General features: G+C 46.5%; 2 protein-coding genes across 5 annotated transcripts in view; one reads left to right on the top strand and one right to left on the bottom strand.

Moving 5' to 3' along the window:
• Positions 1-28: 28 nt before the first annotated feature.
• Positions 29-4,105, top strand: LOC129854588 (60S ribosome subunit biogenesis protein NIP7 homolog). Its single transcript, XM_055921821.1, has 5 exons — positions 29-186; positions 937-1,023; positions 1,156-1,294; positions 1,742-1,882; positions 2,906-4,105. Exons 1-5 carry the CDS (start codon positions 131-133, stop codon positions 3,023-3,025), a joined length of 543 nt encoding a protein of 180 aa, XP_055777796.1. The 5' UTR covers positions 29-130; the 3' UTR covers positions 3,026-4,105.
• A 234-nt stretch (positions 4,106-4,339) lies between these two features.
• terfa (telomeric repeat binding factor a) overlaps positions 4,340-22,351 on the bottom strand; it is a 37,679-nt gene continuing 19,667 nt past the window's right edge. For 3 of the 4 annotated variants that reach the window (XM_055921814.1, XM_055921813.1, XM_055921812.1), the window contains 6 exons: positions 20,331-20,511; positions 16,692-16,828; positions 16,030-16,488; positions 14,495-14,577; positions 14,362-14,405; positions 4,340-5,320 (listed from right to left, as the gene is read on the bottom strand). In XM_055921814.1, the coding sequence (XP_055777789.1) occupies positions 5,162-5,320; positions 14,362-14,405; positions 14,495-14,577; positions 16,030-16,488; positions 16,692-16,828; positions 20,331-20,511 (1,063 nt within the window). In that variant the 3' untranslated portion in view covers positions 4,340-5,161. Of the gene's footprint in view, positions 5,321-12,984; positions 13,781-13,872; positions 14,301-14,351; positions 14,406-14,494; positions 14,578-16,029; positions 16,489-16,691; positions 16,829-20,330; positions 20,512-22,351 lie in introns of all 4 variants that reach the window. The other variant, XR_008759333.1, reaches the window with a different exon arrangement.

The following is a 22,351-nucleotide window of genomic DNA, read 5'->3' on the forward strand; positions in this document are numbered from 1 at the left end:
ACGTCACTATTACATCCACTTCCGTTTTCCTGCGCATGAATTTCCGCTCACTATCCCCACGCTGCAGCGTTAATCAAGCTACATTCAGTGGGCACAATATTGTAAGGAAATTAGCGAATTATTTACCAAGATGAGGCCTTTAACAGACGACGAGACAAAAACGATGTTTGAGAAACTCTCCAAATAGTGAGTATTGACATGTGATCTTGAAAGACAAGCCTGGCGTTATTTTGAAACTGCCATGGCTGTTCAGACTAGCGCCATGCGTGATCAACCAACTCGTGTAGTTTTGCCTGCTAGTTAGTGCACACGGTTGATAAACTACCAGTCCATATCCGGTTTCTTTGGTGCTATGCTCATGATGACAGTCTTTAACCTGCACTAGTTATGCTTCTCAGCAAGCTGGCTAATACGTCGTCTGAGTAGATAGCAAGGGATTTGAAATGGTACGTTGTCTGTGTAGATGGCAAGTGATTTGAAATGGTACGTTGTCTGTGTAGATGGCAAGGGATTTGAAATGGTACGTTGTCTGTGTAGATGGCAAGGGATTTGAAATGGTACGTTGTCTGTGTAGATGGCAAGGGATTTGAAATGGCACGTTGTCTGTGTAGATGGCAAGGGATTTGAAATGGCACGTTGTCTGTGTAGATGGCAAGTGATTTGAAATGGTACGTTGTCTGTGTAGATGGCAAGGGATTTGAAATGGCACGTTGTCTGTGTAGATGGCAAGTGATTTGAAATGGTACGTTGTCTGTGTAGATGGCAAGGGATTTGAAATGGCACGTTGTCTGTGTAGATGGCAAGGGATTTGAAATGGCACGTTGTCTGTGTAGATGGCAAGTGATTTGAAATGGCACGTTGTCTGTGTAGATGGCAAGGGATTTGAAATGGTCTGAATCTACACTGACAATGTGTGACACCTTCCTCTGTCCACAGCATTGGTGAGAACATCAAACTCCTGGTGGATCGACCAGATGGGACTTATTGCTTCAGACTTCACAATGACCGGGTATATTACATCAGGTAAACAACGCTACAGGGCTGCTGTTATTGTTAAATATTACCTACGGATATTATAAAGCAGGTTACTTCATGATCATCTCTTTTTGGGGAGTTAAGATATTGTCTTATTTCCACTTTTCTTTTTTGTATCAGTGAGAAAATTCTGAAGTTGGCTACCAACATCTCCCGTGATAAGTTGGTGTCGGTGGGTACCTGCTTTGGAAAGTTCACCAAGACCATTAAGTTCCGCCTGCACATCACAGCACTGGACTTCCTGGCACCATATGCCAAGGTAAACAAGAAGTCCTCTGACCTCTCACTATGTATAATGATAACCACAGCCATGTTAGAAGTGTAGATATATTGTTAATGTTTTAGCAATTTAACTGGGCATGTCAGTTTTAAGAACAAATTCTTATTTTCAATGACGGCCTTGGAACAGTGGGTTAACTGCCTTGTTCAGGGGCAGAACAACAGATTTTTTAAAACATTGTAAGCTTGGGGATTAGATCCAGAAACCTTTCGGTTACTGGCCCAACGCTCCAACCACTTGGCTACCTGCCGCCCCAAAATGACTCTGACGACAGCCAGGTGAGACTAGAGGTTTAGTTCGATAATCATATTTGTGTAAGCTTTAAAATGAACATCAATATCTCTCTCAAACCTACAGGATCTCAGTTAAGACAGTACTGTAATAACGGAGCTGTGGTCTGAGTCACTGAACCCTCTGTGTGTTCAGTTCAAGGTGTGGGTGAAGCCTGGGCAGGAGCAGTCCTTCCTCTATGGGAACCATGTGTTGAAGTCTGGTCTGGGGAGGATCACAGAGAACACTAACCAATACCAGGGCGTGGTGGTGTATTCCATGGCAGACGTACCGCTGGTGAGTTGGCCCTCCCTCTGCACATTCATTATCCAATCAACACGCAGCCCTCCCTTCAGTCATTATCCAATCAACACGTAGCCCTCCCTCTGCACATACTGTACATTCATTATCCAATCAATTCATTCAACACGCAGCCCTCCCTTCAGTCATTATCCAATCAACACTGAGCCCTCCCTTCAGTCATTATCCAATCACCACATAGACCTCCCTTCAGTCATTATCCAATCAACACATAGCCCTCCCTTCAGTCATTATCCAATCAACACTGAGCCCTCCCTTCAGTCATTATCCAATCACCACATAGACCTCCCTTCAGTCATTATCCAATCAACACATAGCCCTCCCTTCAGTCATTATCCAATCAACACATAGCCCTCCCTTCAGTCATTATCCAATCAACACGTAGCCCTCCCTCTGCACATACTGTACATTCATTATCCAATCAACACGTAGCCCTCCCTCTTCACATACTGTACATTCATTATCCAATCAATTCATTCAACACGTAGGGCAGCTTTCCCAGAGGTTAACTAGTCAGACTAATGGAGAATCTCCATTGAAAATGTTTTTTGTTCCAGGACTAGACTTAATCTGTGTGGTAAACCGACCCATATTGTCAGTTCTACACCACATCTCTTTTGGATAGTGATCGTTTGACAGTTGGTTGCTCCTTTATACAAGCCATTTGAACATCTTGGCCATGTTCTGTTATAATCTCCACCAGGCACAGCCAGAAGAGGACTGGCCACCCCTCATAGCCTGGTTTCTTCCTAGGTTCTGGCCTTTCTAGGGAGTTTTTCCTAGCCACCGTGCTTCTACACCTGCATTGCTTGCTGTTTGGGGTTTTAGGCTGGGTTTCTGTACAGCACTTTGAGATATCAGCTGATGTAAAAAGGGCTTGATAAATAAATTTGATTTGTTGAAGAAGTCTCACAAGCTAATATCTGAGTCATCAGTAACCATAGTAACTCCTAGGTAACATGCAGGTTTGACTCAACTTGCCCCTCTGTCTTTCTGCAGGGTTTTGGCGTGGCCGCTAAGTCGACCCAGGAGTGCAGAAGAGTGGACCCCATGTCCATCGTTGTGTTCCACCAGGCAGACATTGGAGAGTTTATCAGGTGTGAGGACACGCTCACATAACGAGTCTTCACAAACTGGACTATCAATTATACACCGTCGTACTTCCCTCTCCTCAGAGACCACCAGAGGGCTGGGAGGTACAGCTATGTGAAACGTATGGTGGTCCCTGAGGAGAGGGTTGGGAAACCCTGGTCTTCAGGATATGATTGTGTATTTCCCTCTTAACTACCAAGGGGCCAGGGACTGTCTGGATAGTTTCATCAAGCTGTCAGCTAACAAGTCTGAAAGATGACAGCTCCCTTTTCACTATGGCTGAGTGATTTACATTCAGCTACCAACATCCCTGTCACTATGGCTGAGTGATTTACATTCAGATTAACATCCCTGTCACTATGGCTGAGTGATTAACATTCAGATCAATATCCCTGTCACTATGGCTGAGTGATTTACATTCAGATTAACATCCCTGTCACTATGGCTGAGTGATTTACATTCAGATTAACATCCCTGTCACTATGGCTGAGTGATTTACATTCAGATTAACATCCCTGTCACTATGGCTGAGTGATTTACATTCAGATTAACATCCCTGTCACTATGGCTGAGTGATTTACATTCAGATTAACATCCCTGTCACTATGGCTGAGTGATTTACATTCAGATTAACATCCCTGTCACTATGGCTGAGTGATTTACATTCAGATTAACATCCCTGTCACTATGGCTGAGTGATTTACATTCAGATTAACATCCCTGTCACTATGGCTGAGTGATTTACATTCAGATTAACATCCCTGTCACTATGGCTGAGTGATTTACATTCAGATTAACATCCCTGTCACTATGGCTGAGTGATTTACATTCAGATTAACATCCCTGTCACTGTGGCTGAGTGATTTACATCCCTGTCACTATGGCTGGGTGATTTACATTCAGATTAACATCCCTGTCACTGTGGCTGAGTGATTTACATTCAGATTAACATCCCTGTCACTGGTAGCTGAATGTAAATCACTCAGCCATAATCTAAATAAATGTGTTTTATGTATTCATAATCTGTATGGATCTCTGGTTTGAGAAATTTGCATAAATATTATGCAGTTAATTTCATCAGCATAACATTAAAACTGTTTTGATATACTGAAGTTTGTTTTTCTTCAACAGAATGTGTAAAATATAAAGTTAAATGTTGGATCTGGTAGTAACACTTATAGCATGTATTTACTGTGGCTATGAAACACTGCTCTTGACTGTAAACTCAATGCAGTACGCGTGAGGCCAGTCCGTATAAGAGAAGTCTTTATTCTACCAAGAAAGAGCGTTAGGCCAGTCCGTATAAGAGAAGTCTTTATTCTACCAAGAGCGTTAGGCCAGTCCGTATAAGAGAAGTCTTTATTCTACCAAGAAAGAGCGTTAGGCCAGTCCGTATAAGAGAAGTCTTTATTCTACCAAGAAAGAGCGTTAGGCCAGTCCGTATAAGAGAAGTCTTTATTCTACCAAGAAAGAGCGTTAGGCCAGTCCGTATAAGAGAAGTCTTTATTCTACCAAGAAAGAGCGTTAGGCCAGTCCGTATAAGAGAAGTCTTTATTCTACCAAGAAAGAGCGTTAGGCCAGTCCGTATAAGAGAAGTCTTTATTCTACCAAGAAAGAGCGTTAGGCCAGTCCGTATAAGAGAAGTCTTTATTCTACCAAGAGCGTTAGGCCAGTCCGTATAAGAGAAGTCTTTATTCTACCAAGAAAGAGCGTTAGGCCAGTCCGTATAAGAGAAGTCTTTATTCTACCAAGAAAGAGCGTTAGGCCAGTCCGTATAAGAGAAGTCTTTATTCTACCAAGAAAGAGCGTTAGGCCAGTCCGTATAAGAGAAGTCTTTATTCTACCAAGAAAGACGAGTGATAAAATAAAATACTTCTATAAACATGTTCAAAAAGTGGCAGAATCAACATTTATCTTTTAGTCCAAAGGCCCTCTGTCCCTCGACCATCTTCAGCTTCCTGTCCTCGTTGTTGACAGATGTGCGACGGGCAAATATGTATATTTTGTGGAAAGAAAACATCCATTCTCACAACTGGATAATGTCATTCTCCTGCGTAGCTCAGAGGCCCTCCAGCGTCAAATTCGTTACTGCACCCCGTAGCAAATGTAAACGAAAAAGAGCATTTCTTATTGGACAAGTTAGTCCCTCCCGGTTTGGTGACCTCAGACCATCTTGAGCTTTTTCATGGTTCTCCACCGATCCTTGATGTTCACGGCGGTTCGGCCCAAGAAGGGGAAAGAGGACTTTACCCTGGACCAGTTCCCCTCTCCGTAGCGCCTCACTCCCTCCTTCACCCACTCGGTCTCCTCTGCTGTCCACATCTACAGGAGGGACACAACAGAACACTCAATGTATAGTAAACACTGTAGGGGGACAACACTTAGGGTAAACACACTGTAGAGGACAACACTTAGGGTTAACATAGTAAACACACTGTAGAGGACAACACTTAGGGTAAACATAGTAAACACACTGTAGGGGACAACACTTAGGGTAAACATAGTAAACACACTGTAGGGGACAACACTTAGGGATAACATAGTAAACACACTGTAGAGGACAACACTTAGGGATAACATAGTAAACACACTGTAGGGGATAACACTTAGGGTTAACATAGTAAACACACTGTAGAGGACAACACTTAGGGTTAACATAGTAAACACACTGTAGGAGAACAACACTTAGGGTTAACATAGTAAACACACTGTAGGAGGACAACACTTAGGGTTAACATAGTAAACACACTGTAGAGGACAGCACTTAGGGTAAACACACCAGAGGACAACACTTAGGGTTAAAATAGTAAACACTGTAGGAGGACAACACTTAGGGTAAACATAGTAAACACACTGTAGAGGACAACACTTGGGGTAAACATAGTAAACACACTAGAGGACAACACTTAGGGTTAGCATAGTAAACACACAGTAGGGGACAACACTTAGGGTTAACATAGTAAACACACTGTAGGGGACAACACTTAGGGTTAACATAGTAAACACACTGTAGGGGACAACACTTAGGGTTAACATAGTAAACACACTGTAGGGGACAACACTTAGGGTTAACATAGTAAACACACTGTAGGGGTTAACACTTAGGGTTAACATAGTAAACACACTGCAGAGGACAGCACTTAGGGTTAACATAGTAAACACACTGTAGAGGACAACACTTAGGGTAAACACACCAGAGGACAACACTTAGGGTTAAAATAGTAAACACTGGGAGGACAACACTTAGGGTAAACATAGTAAACACACTAGAGGACAACACTTAGGGTTAGCATAGTAAACACACTGTAGAGGACAACACTTAGGGGTAACATAGTAAAAACACTGTAGAGGATAACACTTAGGGTTAACATAGTAAACACACTAGGGGACAACACTTAGGGTTAACAGTGTGTATACTATGTAGAGGACAACACTTAGGGTTAACATAGTAAACACACTGCAGGGGACAACACTTAGGGTTAACATAGTAAACACACTGTAGAGGACAACACTTAGGGTTAACATAGTAAACACACTGTAGAGGACAACACTTAGGGTTAACATAGTAAACACACTGTAGGGGACAACACTTAGGGTTAACATAGTAAACACACTGTAGGGGACAACACTTAGGGTTAACATAGTAAACACACTGTAGAGGACAACACTTAGGGTTAACATAGTAAACACACTAGAGGACAACACTTAGGGTTAATATAGTAAACACACTGTAGAGGACAACACTTAGGGATAACATAGTGTAGAGGACAACACTTACGGATAACATAGTAAACACACTGTAGAGGACAACACTTAGGGGTAACATAGTAAAAACACTGTAGGGGACAACACTTAGGGTTAACATAGTAAACACACTGTAGAGGACAACACTTAGGGTTAACATAGTAAACACACTGTAGGAGGACAACACTTAGGGTTAACATAGTAAACACACTGTAGGAGGACAACACTTAGGGTTAACATAGTAAACACACTGTAGGGGACAACACTTAGGGTTAACATAGTAAACACACTGTAGAGGACAACACTTAGGGTTAACATAGTAAACACACTGTAGGGGACAACACTTAGGGTTAACATAGTAAACACACTGTAGGGGACAACACTTAGGGTTAACATAGTAAACACACTGTAGGGGTTAACACTTAGGGTTAACATAGTAAACACACTGTGGAGGACAACACTTAGGGTTAACATAGTAAACACACTGTAGAGGACAACACTTAGGGATAACATAGTAAACACACTGTAGAGGACAACACTTAGGGTAAACACACCAGAGGACAACACTTAGGGTTAAAATAGCAAACACTGTAGGAGGACAACACTTAGGGTAAACATAGTAAGCACACTGTAGAGGACAACACTTAGGGTAAACATAGTAAACACACTAGAGGACAACACTTAGGGTTAGCATAGTAAACACACTGTAGGGGACAACACTTAGGGTTAACAGTGTGTATACTATGTAGAGGACAACACTTAGGGGTAACATAGTAAACACACCGTAGGGGACAACACTTAGGGTTAACACAGTAAACACACTGTAGAGGACAACACTTAGGGTTAACATAGTAAACACACTAGAGGACAACACTTAGGGTTAACATAGTAAACACACTGTAGAGGACAACACTTAGGGGTAACATAGTAAACACACTGTAGAGGATAACACTTAGGGTTAACATAGTAAACACACTAGGGGACAACACTTAGGGTTAACAGTGTGTATACTATGTAGAGGACAACACTTAGGGTTAACATAGTAAACACACTGTAGGGGACAACACTTAGGGTTAACATAGTAAACACACTGTAGGAGGACAACACTTAGGGTTAACATAGTAAACACACTGTAGGGGACAACACTTAGGGTTAACAGTGTGTCCTCTACATAGTAAACAACACTTAGGGTTAACATATAGTATACATTATGTAGAGGTTTCCCGGATACAAATTAAGCCTAGTCCTGATTCTCCATTTAGCTTGCTTTTTAGTCCAGGACTAAGCTTTATCTGTGTCCAGAAACAGTATTCAGACCCATTGACTTTTGTTACATTGATTAAATCGTTTTTCCCTCTCAATCTACACACAATATCCCATAATAACAAAGCCAAAAGTTTTATTTTTTTTGCAAATATACACTACCGTTCAAAAGTTTGGGGTCACTTAGAAATGTCCTTGTTTTTGAAAGAAAAATAAATGTATCCATTAAAATGACATCAAATTGATTAGAAATACAGTGTAGACACTGTTAATGTTGTAAATGACTATTGTAGCTGGAAACGGCTGATTTTTTATGGAATATCTACATAGGCGTACAGAGGCCCATTATCAGCAACCATCACTCCTGTGTTCCAATGGCACGTTGTGTTAGCTAATCCAAGTTTATCATTTTAAAAGGATAATTGATCATTAGAAAACCCTTTCGCAATTATGTTAGCACAGCTGAAAACTGTTTTTCTGGGAACACGGCCACAATCTGACTAGATCACCACTCCTACCCTGTTACCTGATCCTAGATCACCACTTCTACCCTGAGACCTGATCCTAGATCACCACTCCTACCCTGAGACCTGATCCTAGATCACCACTCCTACCCTGAGACCTGATACTAGACCACCACTCCTACCCTGAGACCTGATCCTAGATCACCACTCCTACCCTGAGACCTGATCCTAGATCACCACTCCTACCCTGAGCCCTGATCCTAGACCACCACTCCTACCCTGAGGCCTGATCCTGGATCACCACTCCTACCCTGAGACCTGATCCTAGATCAGCACTCCTACCCTGAGACCTGATCCTAGATCAGCACTCCTACCCTGAGACCTGATCCTAGATCAGCACTCCTACCCTGAGACCTGATCCTAGATCAGCACTCCTACCCTGAGACCTGATCCTAGATCAGCACTCCTACCCTGAGACCTGATCCTAGATCAGCACTCCTACCCTGAGACCTGATCCTAGATCAGCACTCCTACCCTGAGACCTGATCCTAGATCAGCACTCCTACCCTGAGACCTGATCCTAGATCAGCACTCCTACCCTGAGACCTGATCCTAGATCAGCACTCCTACCCTGAGACCTGATCCTAGATCAGCACTCCTACCCTGAGACCTGATCCTAGATCAGCACTCCTACCCTGAGACCTGATCCTAGATCAGCACTCCTACCCTGAGACCTGATCCTAGATCAGCACTCCTACCCTGAGACCTGATCCTAGATCAGCACTCCTACCCTGAGACCTGATCCTAGATCAGCACTCCTACCCTGAGACCTGATCCTAGATCAGCACTCCTACCCTGAGACCTGATCCTAGATCACCACTCCTACCCTGAGACCTGATCCTAGATCAGCACTCCTACCCTGAGACCTGATCCTAGATCAGCACTCCTACCCTGAGACCTGATCCTAGACCACCACTCCTACCCTGAGACCTGATCCTAGATCAACACTCCTACCCTGAGTACTGATCCTATGTAACTATGGTATGTTTTTAAAAACTTTGTATAAATTTGCTAAAATGTCTAAAAACCTGTTTTCGCTTTGTCATTCTGGGGTATTGTGTGTAGATCGATGAAGGAAAAAATGAATGAATACATTAATTTAATCTATTTTAGAATGAGGCTGTAACGTAACAAAATGTGGATTTATTTTATTTATTTATTTTTTATTTTACCAGGTAAGTTGACTGAGAACACGTTCTCATTTGCAGCAACGACCTGGGGAATAGTTACAGGGGAGAGGAGGGGGATGAATGAGCCAATTGTAAATTAGGTGACCATGATGGTTTGAGGGCCAGATTGGGAATTTAGCCAGGACACCGGGGTTAACACCCCTACTCTTACGATAAGTGCCATGGGATCTTTAATGACCTCAGAGAGTCAGGACACCCGCTTAACGTCCCATCCGAAAGACGGCACCCTACACAGGGCAGTGTCCCCAATCACTGCTCTGGGGCATTGGGATATTTTTTAGACCAGAGGAAAGAGTGCCTCCTACTGGCCCTCCAACACCACTTCCAGCAGCATCTGGTCTCCCATCCAGGGACTGACCAGGACCAACCCTGCTTAGCTTCAGAAGCAAGCCAGTAGTGGTATGCAGGGTGGTATGCTGCTACCTAACACAGTGGGATGCAGGGTGGTAGGCTGCTACCTAACACAGTGGTATGCAGGGTGGTATGCTGCTACCTAACACAGTGGTATGCAGGGTGGTATGCTGCTACCTAACACAGTGGTATGCAGGGTGGTATGCTGCTACCTAACACAGTGGTATGCAGGGTGGTATGCTGCTACCTAACACAGTGGTATGCAGGGTGGTATGCTGCTACCTAACACAGTGGTATGCAGGGTGGTATGCTGCTACCTAACACAGTGGTATGCAGGGTGGTATGCTGCTACCTAACACAGTGGTATGCAGGGTGGTATGCTGCTACCTAACACAGTGGTATGCAGGGTGGTATGCTGCTACCTAACACAGTGGTATGCAGGGTGGTATGCTGCTACCTAACACAGTGGTATGCAGGGTGGTATGCTGCTACCTAACACAGTGGTATGCAGGGTGGTATGCTGCTACCTAACACAGTGGTATGCAGGGTGGTATGCTGCTACCTAACACAGTGGTATGCAGGGTGGTATGCTGCTACCTAACACAGTGGTATGCAGGGTGGTATGCTGCTACCTAACACAGTGGTATGCAGGGTGGTATGCTGCTACCTAACACAGTGGTATGCAGGGTGGTATGCTGCTACCTAACACAGTGGTATGCAGGGTGGTATGCTGCTACCTAACACAGTGGTATGCAGGGTGGTATGCTGCTACCTAACACAGTGGTATGCAGGGTGGTATGCTGCTACCTAACACAGTGGTATGCAGGGTGGTATGCTGCTACCTAACACAGTGGTATGCAGGGTGGTATGCTGCTACCTAACACAGTGGTATGCAGGGTGGTATGCTGCTACCTAACACAGTGGTATGCAGGGTGGTATGCTGCTGGCATAAAGGGAAGGGGTGTGAATATTTTCCCGAATGTCACCATCTTCTAAACTGAGGCTGTGCTCAGTCTTCCTGTCTCCTCCGGTAGTACTGGTGTTGTCCTCAGAGCCTAAACTAACCCTCTTCCTGTCTCCTCCGGTAGTACTGGTGTTGTCCTCAGAGCCTAAACTCACCCTCTTCCTGTAGTACTAGTGTCTCCAGAACCTAAACTCACCCTCTTCCTGTCCTCAGAGCCTAAACTCACCCTCTTCCTGCCTCCTCCTGTAGTACTGGTGTCTCCAGAGCCTAAACTCACCCTCTTCCTGCCTCCTCCAGTAGTACTGGTGTCTCCAGATCCTAAACTCACCCTCTTCCTGCCTCCTCCAGTAGTACTGGTGTCTCCAGAGCCTAAACTCACCCTCTTCCTGCCTCCTCCAGTAGTACTGGTGTCTCCAGAGCCTAAACTCACCCTCTTCCTGCCTCCTCCTGTAGTACTGGTGTCTCCAGATCCTAAACTCACCCTCTTCCTGTCTCCTCCTGTAGTACTGGTGTCTCCAGATCCTAAACTCACCCTCTTCCTGCCTCCTCCTGTAGTACTGGTGTCTCCAGATCCTAAACTCACCCTCTTCCTGTCTCCTCCAGTAGTACTGGTGTCTCCAGATCCTAAACTCACCCTCTTCCTGCCTCCTCCTGTAGTACTGGTGTCTCCAGATCCTAAACTCACCCTCTTCCTGCCTCCTCCGGTAGTACTGGTGTCTCCAGATCCTAAACTCACCCTCTTCCTGTCTCCTCCAGTAGTACTGGTGTCTCCAGATCCTAAACTCACCCTCTTCCTGTCTCCTCCTGTAGTACTGGTGTCTCCAGATCCTAAACTCACCCTCTTCCTGTCTCCAGAGCCTAAACTCACCCTCTTCCTGCCTCCTCCTGTAGTACTGGTGTCTCCAGATCCTAAACTCACCCTCTTCCTGTAGTACTGGTGTCTCCAGATCCTAAACTCACCCTCTTCCTGCCTCCTCCTGTAGTACTGGTGTCTCCAGATCCTAAACTCACCCTCTTCCTGTCTCCTCCTGTAGTACTGGTGTCTCCAGATCCTAAACTCACCCTCTTCCTGCCTCCTCCAGTAGTACTGGTGTCTCCAGATCCTAAACTCACCCTCTTCCTGTAGTACTGGTGTCTCCAGATCCTAAACTCACCCTCTTTCTGCCTCCTCCTGTAGTACTGGTGTCTCCAGATCCTAAACTCACCCTCTTTCTGCCTCCTCCTGTAGTACTGGTGTCTCCAGATCCTAAACTCACCCTCTTCCTGCCTCCTCCAGTAGTACTGGTGTCTCCAGAGCCTAAACTCACCCTCTTCCTGTAGTACTGGTGTCTCCAGAGCCTAAACTCACCCTCTTCCTGCCTCCTCCTGTAGTACTGGTGTCTCCAGATCCTAAACTCACCCTCTTCCTGTAGTACTGGTGTCTCCAGAACCTAAACTCACCCTCTTCCTGTAGTACTGGTGTCTCCAGATCCTAAACTCACCCTCTTCCTGTAGTACTGGTGTCTCCAGAACCTAAACTCACCCTCTTCCTGTAGTACTGGTGTCTCCAGATCCTAAACTCACCCTCTTCCTGCCTCCTCCTGTAGTACTGGCGTCTCCAGATCCTAAACTCACCCTCTTCCTGCCTCCTCCTGTAGTACTGGTGTCTCCAGAACCTAAACTCACCCTCTCCCTGCCTCCTCCTGTAGTACTGGCGTCTCCAGATCCTAAACTCACCCTCTTCCTGCCTCCTCCTGTAGTACTGGCGTCTCCAGATCCTAAACTCACCCTCTTCCTGCCTCCTCCTGTAGTACTGGCGTCTCCAGATCCTAAACTCACCCTCTTCCTGCCTCCTCCTGTAGTACTGGTGTCTCCAGATCCTAAACTCACCCTCTTCCTGTCCTCAGATCCTAAACTCACCCTCTTCCTGCCTCCTCCTGTAGTACTGGTGTCCTCAGATCCTAAACTCACCCTCTTCCTGCCTCCTCCGGTAGTACTGGCGTCTCCAGATCCTAAACTCACCCTCTTCCTGTAGTACTGGTGTCTCCAGATCCTAAACTCACCCTCTTCCTGCCTCCTCCTGTAGTACTGGTGTCTCCAGATCCTAAACTCACCCTCTTCCTGCCTCCTCCTGTAGTACTGGTGTCTCCAGATCCTAAACTCACCCTCTTCCTGTCTCCAGAACCTAAACTCACCATCTTCCTGCCTCCTCCTGTAGTACTGGTGTCTCCAGAACCTAAACTCACCCTCTTCCTGCCTCCTCCTGTAGTACTGGTGTCTCCAGATCCTAAACTCACCCTCTTCCTGCCTCCTCCTGTAGTACTGGTGTCTCCAGATCCTAAACTCACCCTCTTCCTGCCTCTTCCAGTAGTACTGGTGTCTCCAGAGCCTAAACTCACCCTCTTCCTGTAGTACTGGTGTCTCCAGATCCTAAACTCACCCTCTTTCTGCCTCCTCCTGTAGTACTGGTGTCTCCAGATCCTAAACTCACCCTCTTCCTGCCTCCTCCTGTAGTACTGGTGTCTCCAGATCCTAAACTCACCCTCTTCCTGCCTCCTCCTGTAGTACTGGTGTCTCCAGAGCCTAAACTCACCCTCTTCCTGTAGTACTGGTGTCTCCAGAGCCTAAACTCACCCTCTTCCTGTAGTACTGGTGTCTCCAGAGCCTAAACTCACCCTCTTTCTGCCTCCTCCTGTAGTACTGGTGTCTCCAGATCCTAAACTCACCCTCTTCCTGCCTCCTCCTGTAGTACTGGTGTCTCCAGATCCTAAACTCACCCTCTTCCTGTCTCCTCCTGTAGTACTGGTGTCTCCAGATCCTAAACTCACCCTCTTCCTGTAGTACTAGTGTCTCCAGAACCTAAACTCACCCTCTTCCTGTCCTCAGATCCTAAACTCACCCTCTTCCTGCCTCCTCCTGTAGTACTGGCGTCTCCAGATCCTAAACTCACCCTCCTCCTGTAGTACTGGTGTCTCCAGAGCCTAAACTCACCCTCTTCCTGCCTCCTCCAGTAGTACTGGTGTCTCCAGATCCTAAACTCACCCTCTTCCTGTAGTACTGGTGTCTCCAGATCCTAAACTCACCCTCTTCCTGCCTCCTCCGGTAGTACTGGTGTCTCCAGATCCTAAACTCACCCTCCTCCTGTAGTACTGGTGTCTCCAGAGCCTAAACTCACCCTCTTCCTGCCTCCTCCTGTAGTACTGGTGTCTCCAGATCCTAAACTCACCCTCTTCCTGTAGTACTGGTGTCTCCAGATCCTAAACTCACCCTCTTCCTGTCCTCAGATCCTAAACTCACCCTCTTCCTGCCTCCTCCAGTAGTACTGGTGTCTCCAGAACCTAAACTCACCCTCTTCCTGCCTCCTCCGGTAGTACTGGCGTTGTCCTCAGAGCCTAAACAAAGACACACGTTAGAACTCCATAGTAAATCAATAGTAATAAACACGATATAGTTTTGAATCATAATTGATCGTCATAATTACTGTCTTTGTGAGGAGAGTCGAATAAATCCTCTTCATCACTCCACCGATCCTTGGATTCCTTAGCAACACTGAATAGCTGCTTCCTGCAGATGACATCACCATTATAAAGAGAGAAAGTCCATCAGCTGTGATCTTCATCATCCTCTATGACTGAATTACATGACAGTGTGTCTCCTACAATCACATCAGCTGTGATCTTCATCATCCTCTATGGCTGAATGACATGACAGTGTGTCTCCTACAATCACATCAGCTGTGATCTTCATCATCCTCTATGGCTGAATGACATGACAGTGTGTCTCCTACAATCACATCAGCTGTGATCTTCATCATCCTCTATGGCTGAATTACATGACAGTGTATCTCCTACAATCACATCAGCTGTGATCTTCATCATCCTCTATGGCTGAATTACATGACAGTGTGTCTCCTACAATCACATCAGCTGTGATCTTCATCATCCTCTATGGCTGAATTACATGACAGTGTGTCTCCTACAATCACATCAGCTGTGATCTTCATCATCCTCTATGGCTGAATTACATGACAGTGTGTCTCCTACAATCACATCAGCTGTGATCTTCATCATCCTCTATGGCTGAATTACATGACAGTGTGTCTCCTACAATCACATCAGCTGTGATCTTCATCATCCTCTATGGCTGAATGACATGACAGTGTGTCTCCTACAATCACACCAGCTGTGATCTTCATCATCCTCTATGGCTGAATGACATGACAGTGTGTCTCCTACAATCACATCAGCTGTGATCTTCATCATCCTCTATGGCTGAATGACATGACAGTGTGTCTCCTACACTCACATCAGCTGTGATCTTCATCATCCTCTATGACTGAATGACATGACAGTGTGTCTCCTACAATCACATCAGCTGTGATCTTCATCATCCTCTATGGCTGAATTACATGACAGTGTGTCTCCTACAATCACATCAGCTGTGATCTTCATCATCCTCTATGACTGAATTACATGACAGTGTGTCTCCTACAATCACATCAGCTGTGATCTTCATCATCCTCTATGACTGAATGACATGACAGTGTGTCTCCTACAATCACATCAGCTGTGATCATCATCCTCTATGACTGAATTACATGACAGTGTGTCTCCTACAATCACATCAGCTGTGATCTTCATCATCCTCTATGGCTGAATTACATGACAGTGTGTCTCCTACAATCACATCAGCTGTGATCTTCATCATCCTCTATGACTGAATTACATGACAGTGTGTCTCCTACAATCACATCAGCTGTGATCTTCCTCTATGACTGAATTACATGACAGTGTGTCTCCTACAATCACATCAGCTGTGATCTTCATCATCCTCTATGACTGAATTACATGACAGTGTGTCTCCTACAATCACATCAGCTGTGATCTTCCTCTATGGCTGAATTACATGACAGTGTGTCTCCTACAATCATATATTAGTTAGGTATAGTAGTATATATATATATATATATATATAGTATAGTATGGTATGGTATAGGACTATATTAGTTCTACATACCACTTCAGATCAGTTCCCTTTTGACTGGTGGAGGCCTTCTGAGGGGCGGGGCTTCTCTGGGGGGTGGGGCTTCTCTTATGTGAAGGCCCTCTCTGGGGGGTGGGGGTGGAGCCTCTCGGGGGGGTGGGGCTTCTCTGGTGGGTGTGGCTTGTCTGGGAGGTGGGGCTTCTCTTATGTGACGAACCTCTCTGGGGGGCAGAGATCCTTTGGGGGGTGGAGCTTCTCTGAGGGGTGGGGCTTCTCTTATGTGAAGAACCTCTCTGGGGGGTGGGGGTGGAGCTTCTCTGGGGGGCAGAGATCCTTTGGGGGGTGGGGGTGGGGCTTCTCTGATGGGTGGGGCTTCTCTGATGGGCAGAGACTCTCTGGGGGGTGGGGGTGGAGCTTCTCTGGGGGGCGGAGCCTCTCTGCTCAGGTGTGTTATCCAGAATACACACATCCTCCTCAGGGTCAGACGAGGTCCTGGAGTCAGACAGAGGTCGTATTCATTAGGACACACCATAGCAAAACGATTTGCAAGCGTTTCTTATTGGACAAGGTCAGGTAGTCCCCTCCCACTTCCCTCGTCAAACTAGTCAACACGTGTCCCTCATTAGAGATGGTTAAAAGGTGCTTCCATTAACACAGTACTACATGCAGGGACGTCCCTCTTGTTCCTGACTTACTCTCCGGGTATCTCGCTGGCTCGTCGTTTGCGATACTTCCGTGTTGGTGGGCTGTAGGTGGAGGCGGAGCTTAGTGGGTCCGCCCGGCTGACTGACTCCTCCCCGTTGGATACTGATTCTCGAGAGGCCGTAGAATCCTACACACCAGGGTTAGAATATGAGGTAATGAATCCTAAACACCAGGGTTATAATATGAGGTAATGAATCCTACACACCAGGGTTAGAATATGAGGTAATGAATCCTACACACCAGGGTTAAAATATGAGGTAATGAATCCTACACACCAGGGTTAGAATATGAGGTAATGAATCCTACACACCAGGGTTAGAATATGAGGTAATGAATCCTACACACCAGGGTTAGAATATAAGGTAATGAATCCTACACACCAGGGTTAGAATATGAGGTAATGAATCCTACACACCAGGGTTAAAATATGAGGTAATGAATCCTACACACCAGGGTTATAATATGAGGTAATGAATCCTACACACCAGGGTTAAAATATGAGGTAATGAATCCTACACACCAGGGTTATAATATGAGGTAATGAATCCTACACACCAGGGTTAGAATATGAGGTAATGAATCCTAAACACCAGGGTTATAATATGAGGTAATGAATCCTACACACCAGGGTTAGAATATGAGGTAATGAATCCTACACACCAGGGTTAAAATATGAGGTAATGAATCCTACACACCAGGGTTAGAATATGAGGTAATGAATCCTACACACCAGGGTTAGAATATGAGGTAATGAATCCTACACACCAGGGTTAGAATATAAGGTAATGAATCCTACACACCAGGGTTAGAATATGAGGTAATGAATCCTACACACCAGGGTTAAAATATGAGGTAATGAATCCTAAACACCAGGGTTAAAATATGAGGTAATGAATCCTACACACCAGGGTTATAATATGAGGTAATGAATCCTAAACACCAGGGTTAAAATATGAGGTAATGAATCCTACACACCAGGGTTATAATATGAGGTAATGAATCCTACACACCAGGGTTAAAATATGAGGTAATGAATCCTACACACCAGGGTTAGAATATGAGGTAATGAATCCTACACACCAGGGTTAAAATATGAGGTAATGAATCCTACACACCAGGGTTAGAATATGAGTTAATGAATCCTACACACCAGGGTTAGAATATAAGGTAATGAATCCTACACACCAGGGTTAGAATATGAGGTAATGAATCCTACACACCAGGGTTAAAATATGAGGTAATGAATCCTACACACCAGGGTTAAAATATGAGGTAATGAATCCTACACACCAGGGTTAAAATATGAGGTAATGAATCCTACACACCAGGGTTATAATATGAGGTAATGAATCCTAAACACCAGGGTTAAAATATGAGGTAATGAATCCTACACACCAGGGTTAAAATATGAGTTAATGAATCCTACACACCAGGGTTAAAATATGAGGTAATGAATCCTACACACCAGGGTTAGAATATGAGGTAATGAATCCTACACACCAGGGTTAAAATATGAGGTAATGAATCCTACACACCAGGGTTATAATATGAGGTAATGAATCCTAAACACCAGGGTTAAAATATGAGGTAATGAATCCTACACACCAGGGTTATAATATGAGGTAATGAATCCTACACACCAGGGTTAAAATATGAGGTAATGAATCCTACACACCAGGGTTAGAATATGAGGTAATGAATCCTACACACCAGGGTTAAAATATGAGGTAATGAATCCTACACACCAGGGTTATAATATGAGGTAATGAATCCTACACACCAGGGTTATAATATGAGGTAATGAATCCTACACACCAGGGTTATAATATGAGGTAATGAATCCTAAACACCAGGGTTAAAATATGAGGTAATGAATCCTACACACCAGGGTTAAAATATGAGGTAATGAATCCTACACACCAGGGTTATAATATGAGGTAATGAATCCTACACACCAGGGTTAGAATATGAGGTAATGAATCCTACACACCAGGGTTATAATATGAGGTAATGAATCCTACACACCAGGGTTATAATATGAGGTAATGAATCCTAAACACCAGGGTTATAATATGAGGTAATGAATCCTAAAAACCAGGGTTAAAATATGAGGTAATGAATCCTACACACCAGGGTTAAAATATGAGGTAATGAATCCTACACACCAGGTTAAATGAGGCAATTCAAGCAGTTTGTTCAAATTCAATCCATGAATAATGACTCCATTAAACCCCTATTCCTCCTGCTCACTTCACTCACCATTATCAATCCACCAAGTGATTCATTAACAACTCTGTCTGGCTCCATAACCAGCCTGCTGCTTCTCTCACCTGGCTGTCTGGGCTCCTTAACCAGCCTGCTGCTTCTCTCACCTGGCTGTCTGGCTCCATAACCAGCCTGCTGCTTCTCTCACCTGGCTGTCTGGCTCCATAACCAGCCTGCTGCTTCTCTCACCTGGCTGTCTGGCTCCATAACCAGCCTGCTGCTTCTCTCACCTGGCTGTCTGGCTCCATAACCAGCCTGCTGCTTCTCTCACCTGGATGTCTGGGCTCCATAACCAGCCTGCTGCTTCTCTCACCTGGCTGTCTGGCTCCATAACCAGCCTGCTGCTCTCTCTCACCTGGCTGTCTGGCTCCATAACCAGCCTGCTGCTTCTCTCACCTGGCTGTCTGGCTCCATAACCAGCCTGCTGCTTCTCTCACCTGGCTGTCTGGCTCCATAACCAGCCTGCTGCTTCTCTCACCTGGCTGTCTGGCTCCATAACCAGATAGCTGCTTCTCTCACCTGGCTGTCTGGCTCCATAACCAGCCTGCTGCTTCTCTCACCTGGCTGTCTGGCTCCATAACCAGCCTGCTGCTTCTCTCTCTCACCTGGCTGTCTGGCTCCATAACCAGCCTGCTGCTTCTCTCACCTGGCTGTCTGGGCTCCTTAACCAGCCTGCTGCTTCTCTCACCTGGCTGTCTGGCTCCATAACCAGCCTGCTGCTTCTCTCACCTGGCTGTCTGGCTCCTTAACCAGCCTGCTGCTTCTCTCACCTGGCTGTCTGGCTCCATAACCAGCCTGCTGCTTCTCTCACCTGGCTGTCTGGCTCCATAACCAGCCTGCTGCTTCTCTCTCTCACCTGGCTGTCTGGCTCCATAACCAGCCTGCTGCTTCTCTCTCTCACCTGGCTGTCTGGCTCCATAACCAGCCTGCTGCTTCTCTCTCTCACCTGGCTGTCTGGCTCCATAACCAGCCTGCTGCTTCTCTCACCTGGCTGTCTGGGCTCCATAACCAGCCTGCTGCTTCTCTCACCTGGCTGTCTGGCTCCATAACCAGCCTGCTGCTTCTCTCACCTGGCTGTCTGGCTCCATAACCAGCCTGCTGCTTCTCTCTCTCTCACCTAGCTGTCTGGCTCCATAACCAGCCTGCTGCTTCTCTCACCTGGCTGTCTGGCTCCATAACCAGCCTGCTGCTTCTCTCACCTGGCTGTCTGGCTCCTTAACCAGCCTGCTGCTTCTCTCACCTGGCTGTCTGGCTCCATAACCAGCCTGCTGCTTCTCTCACCTGGCTGTCTGGCTCCATAACCAGCCTGCTGCTTCTCTCACCTGGCTGTCTGGGCTCCATAACCAGCCTGCTGCTTCTCTCACCTGGCTGTCTGGCTCCATAACCAGCCTGGCTATGGTATGAGGCCAGCCTCTGCTCTTCCACTGGGGACCTGGTGCCAGGTCTGCTGGGGGAACCAGGTCAGCAGGGGACGCCTCCATTGGACTGTCGGAGTCTCTCTGGGACCTGGGGACTTCCTGCTCCAACACAGCGTCTGAGCCCTGCCTGGGGTCAAGTCAGAATCACCAGGGGTCACTCCCAATACACATTAACAATGAAAAGAGACAGACAAACAGCGGAGACAAGGAACAATATCAACAACATTAAAACCAGAGACAAACTGGGGAGCAGAACAGTCCATAGAACCAGCCTGGAGAAATCCACTCTGTTGGGGATGACAAGGAGTGGAACGATAGACAGACAGGCTGGTTCCCAGGCTACCATAGGACAGGAAGCAGCAGCAGGGTAGTGATACGACTGGTACCCAGGCTACCACAGGACAGCAGGGTAGTGATACGACTGGTACCCAGGCTACCAGAGGACAGGAAGCAGCAGGGTAGTGATACGACTGGAAACCAGGCTACCATAGGACAGCAGGGTAGTGATAGGACTGGTACCCAGGCTACCAGAGGACAGGAAGCAGCAGGGTAGTGATACGACTGGAAACCAGGCTACCATAGGACAGCAGGGTAGTGATACGACTGGTACCCAGGCTACCATAGGACAGGAAGCAGCAGGGTAGTGATACGACTGGTACCCAGGCTACCATAGGACAGCAGGGTAGTGATACGACTGGTACCCAGGCTACCATAGGACAGCAGGGTAGTGATACGACTGGTACCCAGGCTACCATAGGACAGCAGGGTAGTGATACGACTGGTACCCAGGCTACCATAGGACAGGAGGGTAGTGATACGACTGGTACCCAGGCTACCATAGGACAGGAAGCAGCAGGGTAGTGATACGACTGGTACCCAGGCTACCATAGGACAGGAAGCAGCAGGGTAGTGATACGACTGGTACCCAGGCTACCATAGGACAGGAAGCAGCAGGGTAGTGATACGACTGGTACCCAGGCTACCATAGGACAGGAAGCAGCAGGGTAGTGATACGACTGGTACCCAGGCTACCATAGGACAGCAGGGTAGTGATACGACCGGTACCCAGGCTACCATAGGACAGGAAGCAGCAGGGTAGTGATACGACTGGTACCCAGGCTACCATAGGACAGGAGGGTAGTGATACGACCGGTACCCAGGCTACCATAGGACAGGAAGCAGCAGGGTAGTGATACGACTGGTACCCAGGCTACCATAGGACAGGAAGCAGCAGGGTAGTGATACGACTGGTTCCCAGGCTACCATAGGACAGGAAGCAGCAGGGTAGTGATACGACTGGTACCCAGGCTACCATAGGACAGGAAGCAGCAGCAGGGTAGTGATACGACTGGTACCCAGGCTACCATAGGACAGGAAGCAGCAGCAGGGTAGTGATACGACTGGTACCCAGGCTACCATAGGACAGGAAGCAGCAGCAGGGTAGTGATACGACTGGTACCCAGGCTACCATAGGACAGGAAGCAGCAGGGTAGTGATACGACTGGTACCCAGGCTACCATAGGACAGGAAGCAGCAGGGTAGTGATACGACTGGTACCCAGGCTACCATAGGACAGGAAGCAGCAGGGTAGTGATACGACTGGTACCCAGGTTACCATAGGACAGGAAGCAGCAGGGTAGTGATACGACTGGTACCCAGACTACCATAGGACAGGAAGCAGCAGGGTAGTGATACGACTGGTACCCAGGCTACCATAGGACAGGAAGCAGCAGGGTAGTGATACGACTGGTACCCAGACTACCATAGGACAGCAGGGTAGTGATACGACTGGTACCCAGGCTACCATAGGACAGGAAGCAGCAGGGTAGTGATACGACTGGTACCCAGGCTACCATAGGACAGGAAGCAGCAGGGTAGTGATACGACTGGTACCCAGGCTACCATAGGACAGGAAGCAGCAGGGTAGTGATACGACTGGTACCCAGGCTACCATAGGACAGGAAGCA

This window comes from Salvelinus fontinalis, chromosome 4, assembly GCF_029448725.1.
Source record: "Salvelinus fontinalis isolate EN_2023a chromosome 4, ASM2944872v1, whole genome shotgun sequence".
NCBI classification, from domain to species: Eukaryota; Metazoa; Chordata; class Actinopteri; order Salmoniformes; family Salmonidae; genus Salvelinus; species Salvelinus fontinalis.

Excerpts from the sequence above, each read along its gene's own strand:
- LOC129854588 (XM_055921821.1), top strand. The coding sequence starts at position 131 with ATGAGGCCTTTAACAGACGACGAGACAAAAACGATGTTTGAGAAACTC. Across the intron at positions 187-936 it reads TTTGAGAAACTCTCCAAATA|CATTGGTGAGAACATCAAAC; the intron begins GTGAGTATTGAC and ends CTCTGTCCACAG. Across the intron at positions 1,295-1,741 it reads TCCTGGCACCATATGCCAAG|TTCAAGGTGTGGGTGAAGCC; the intron begins GTAAACAAGAAG and ends CTGTGTGTTCAG.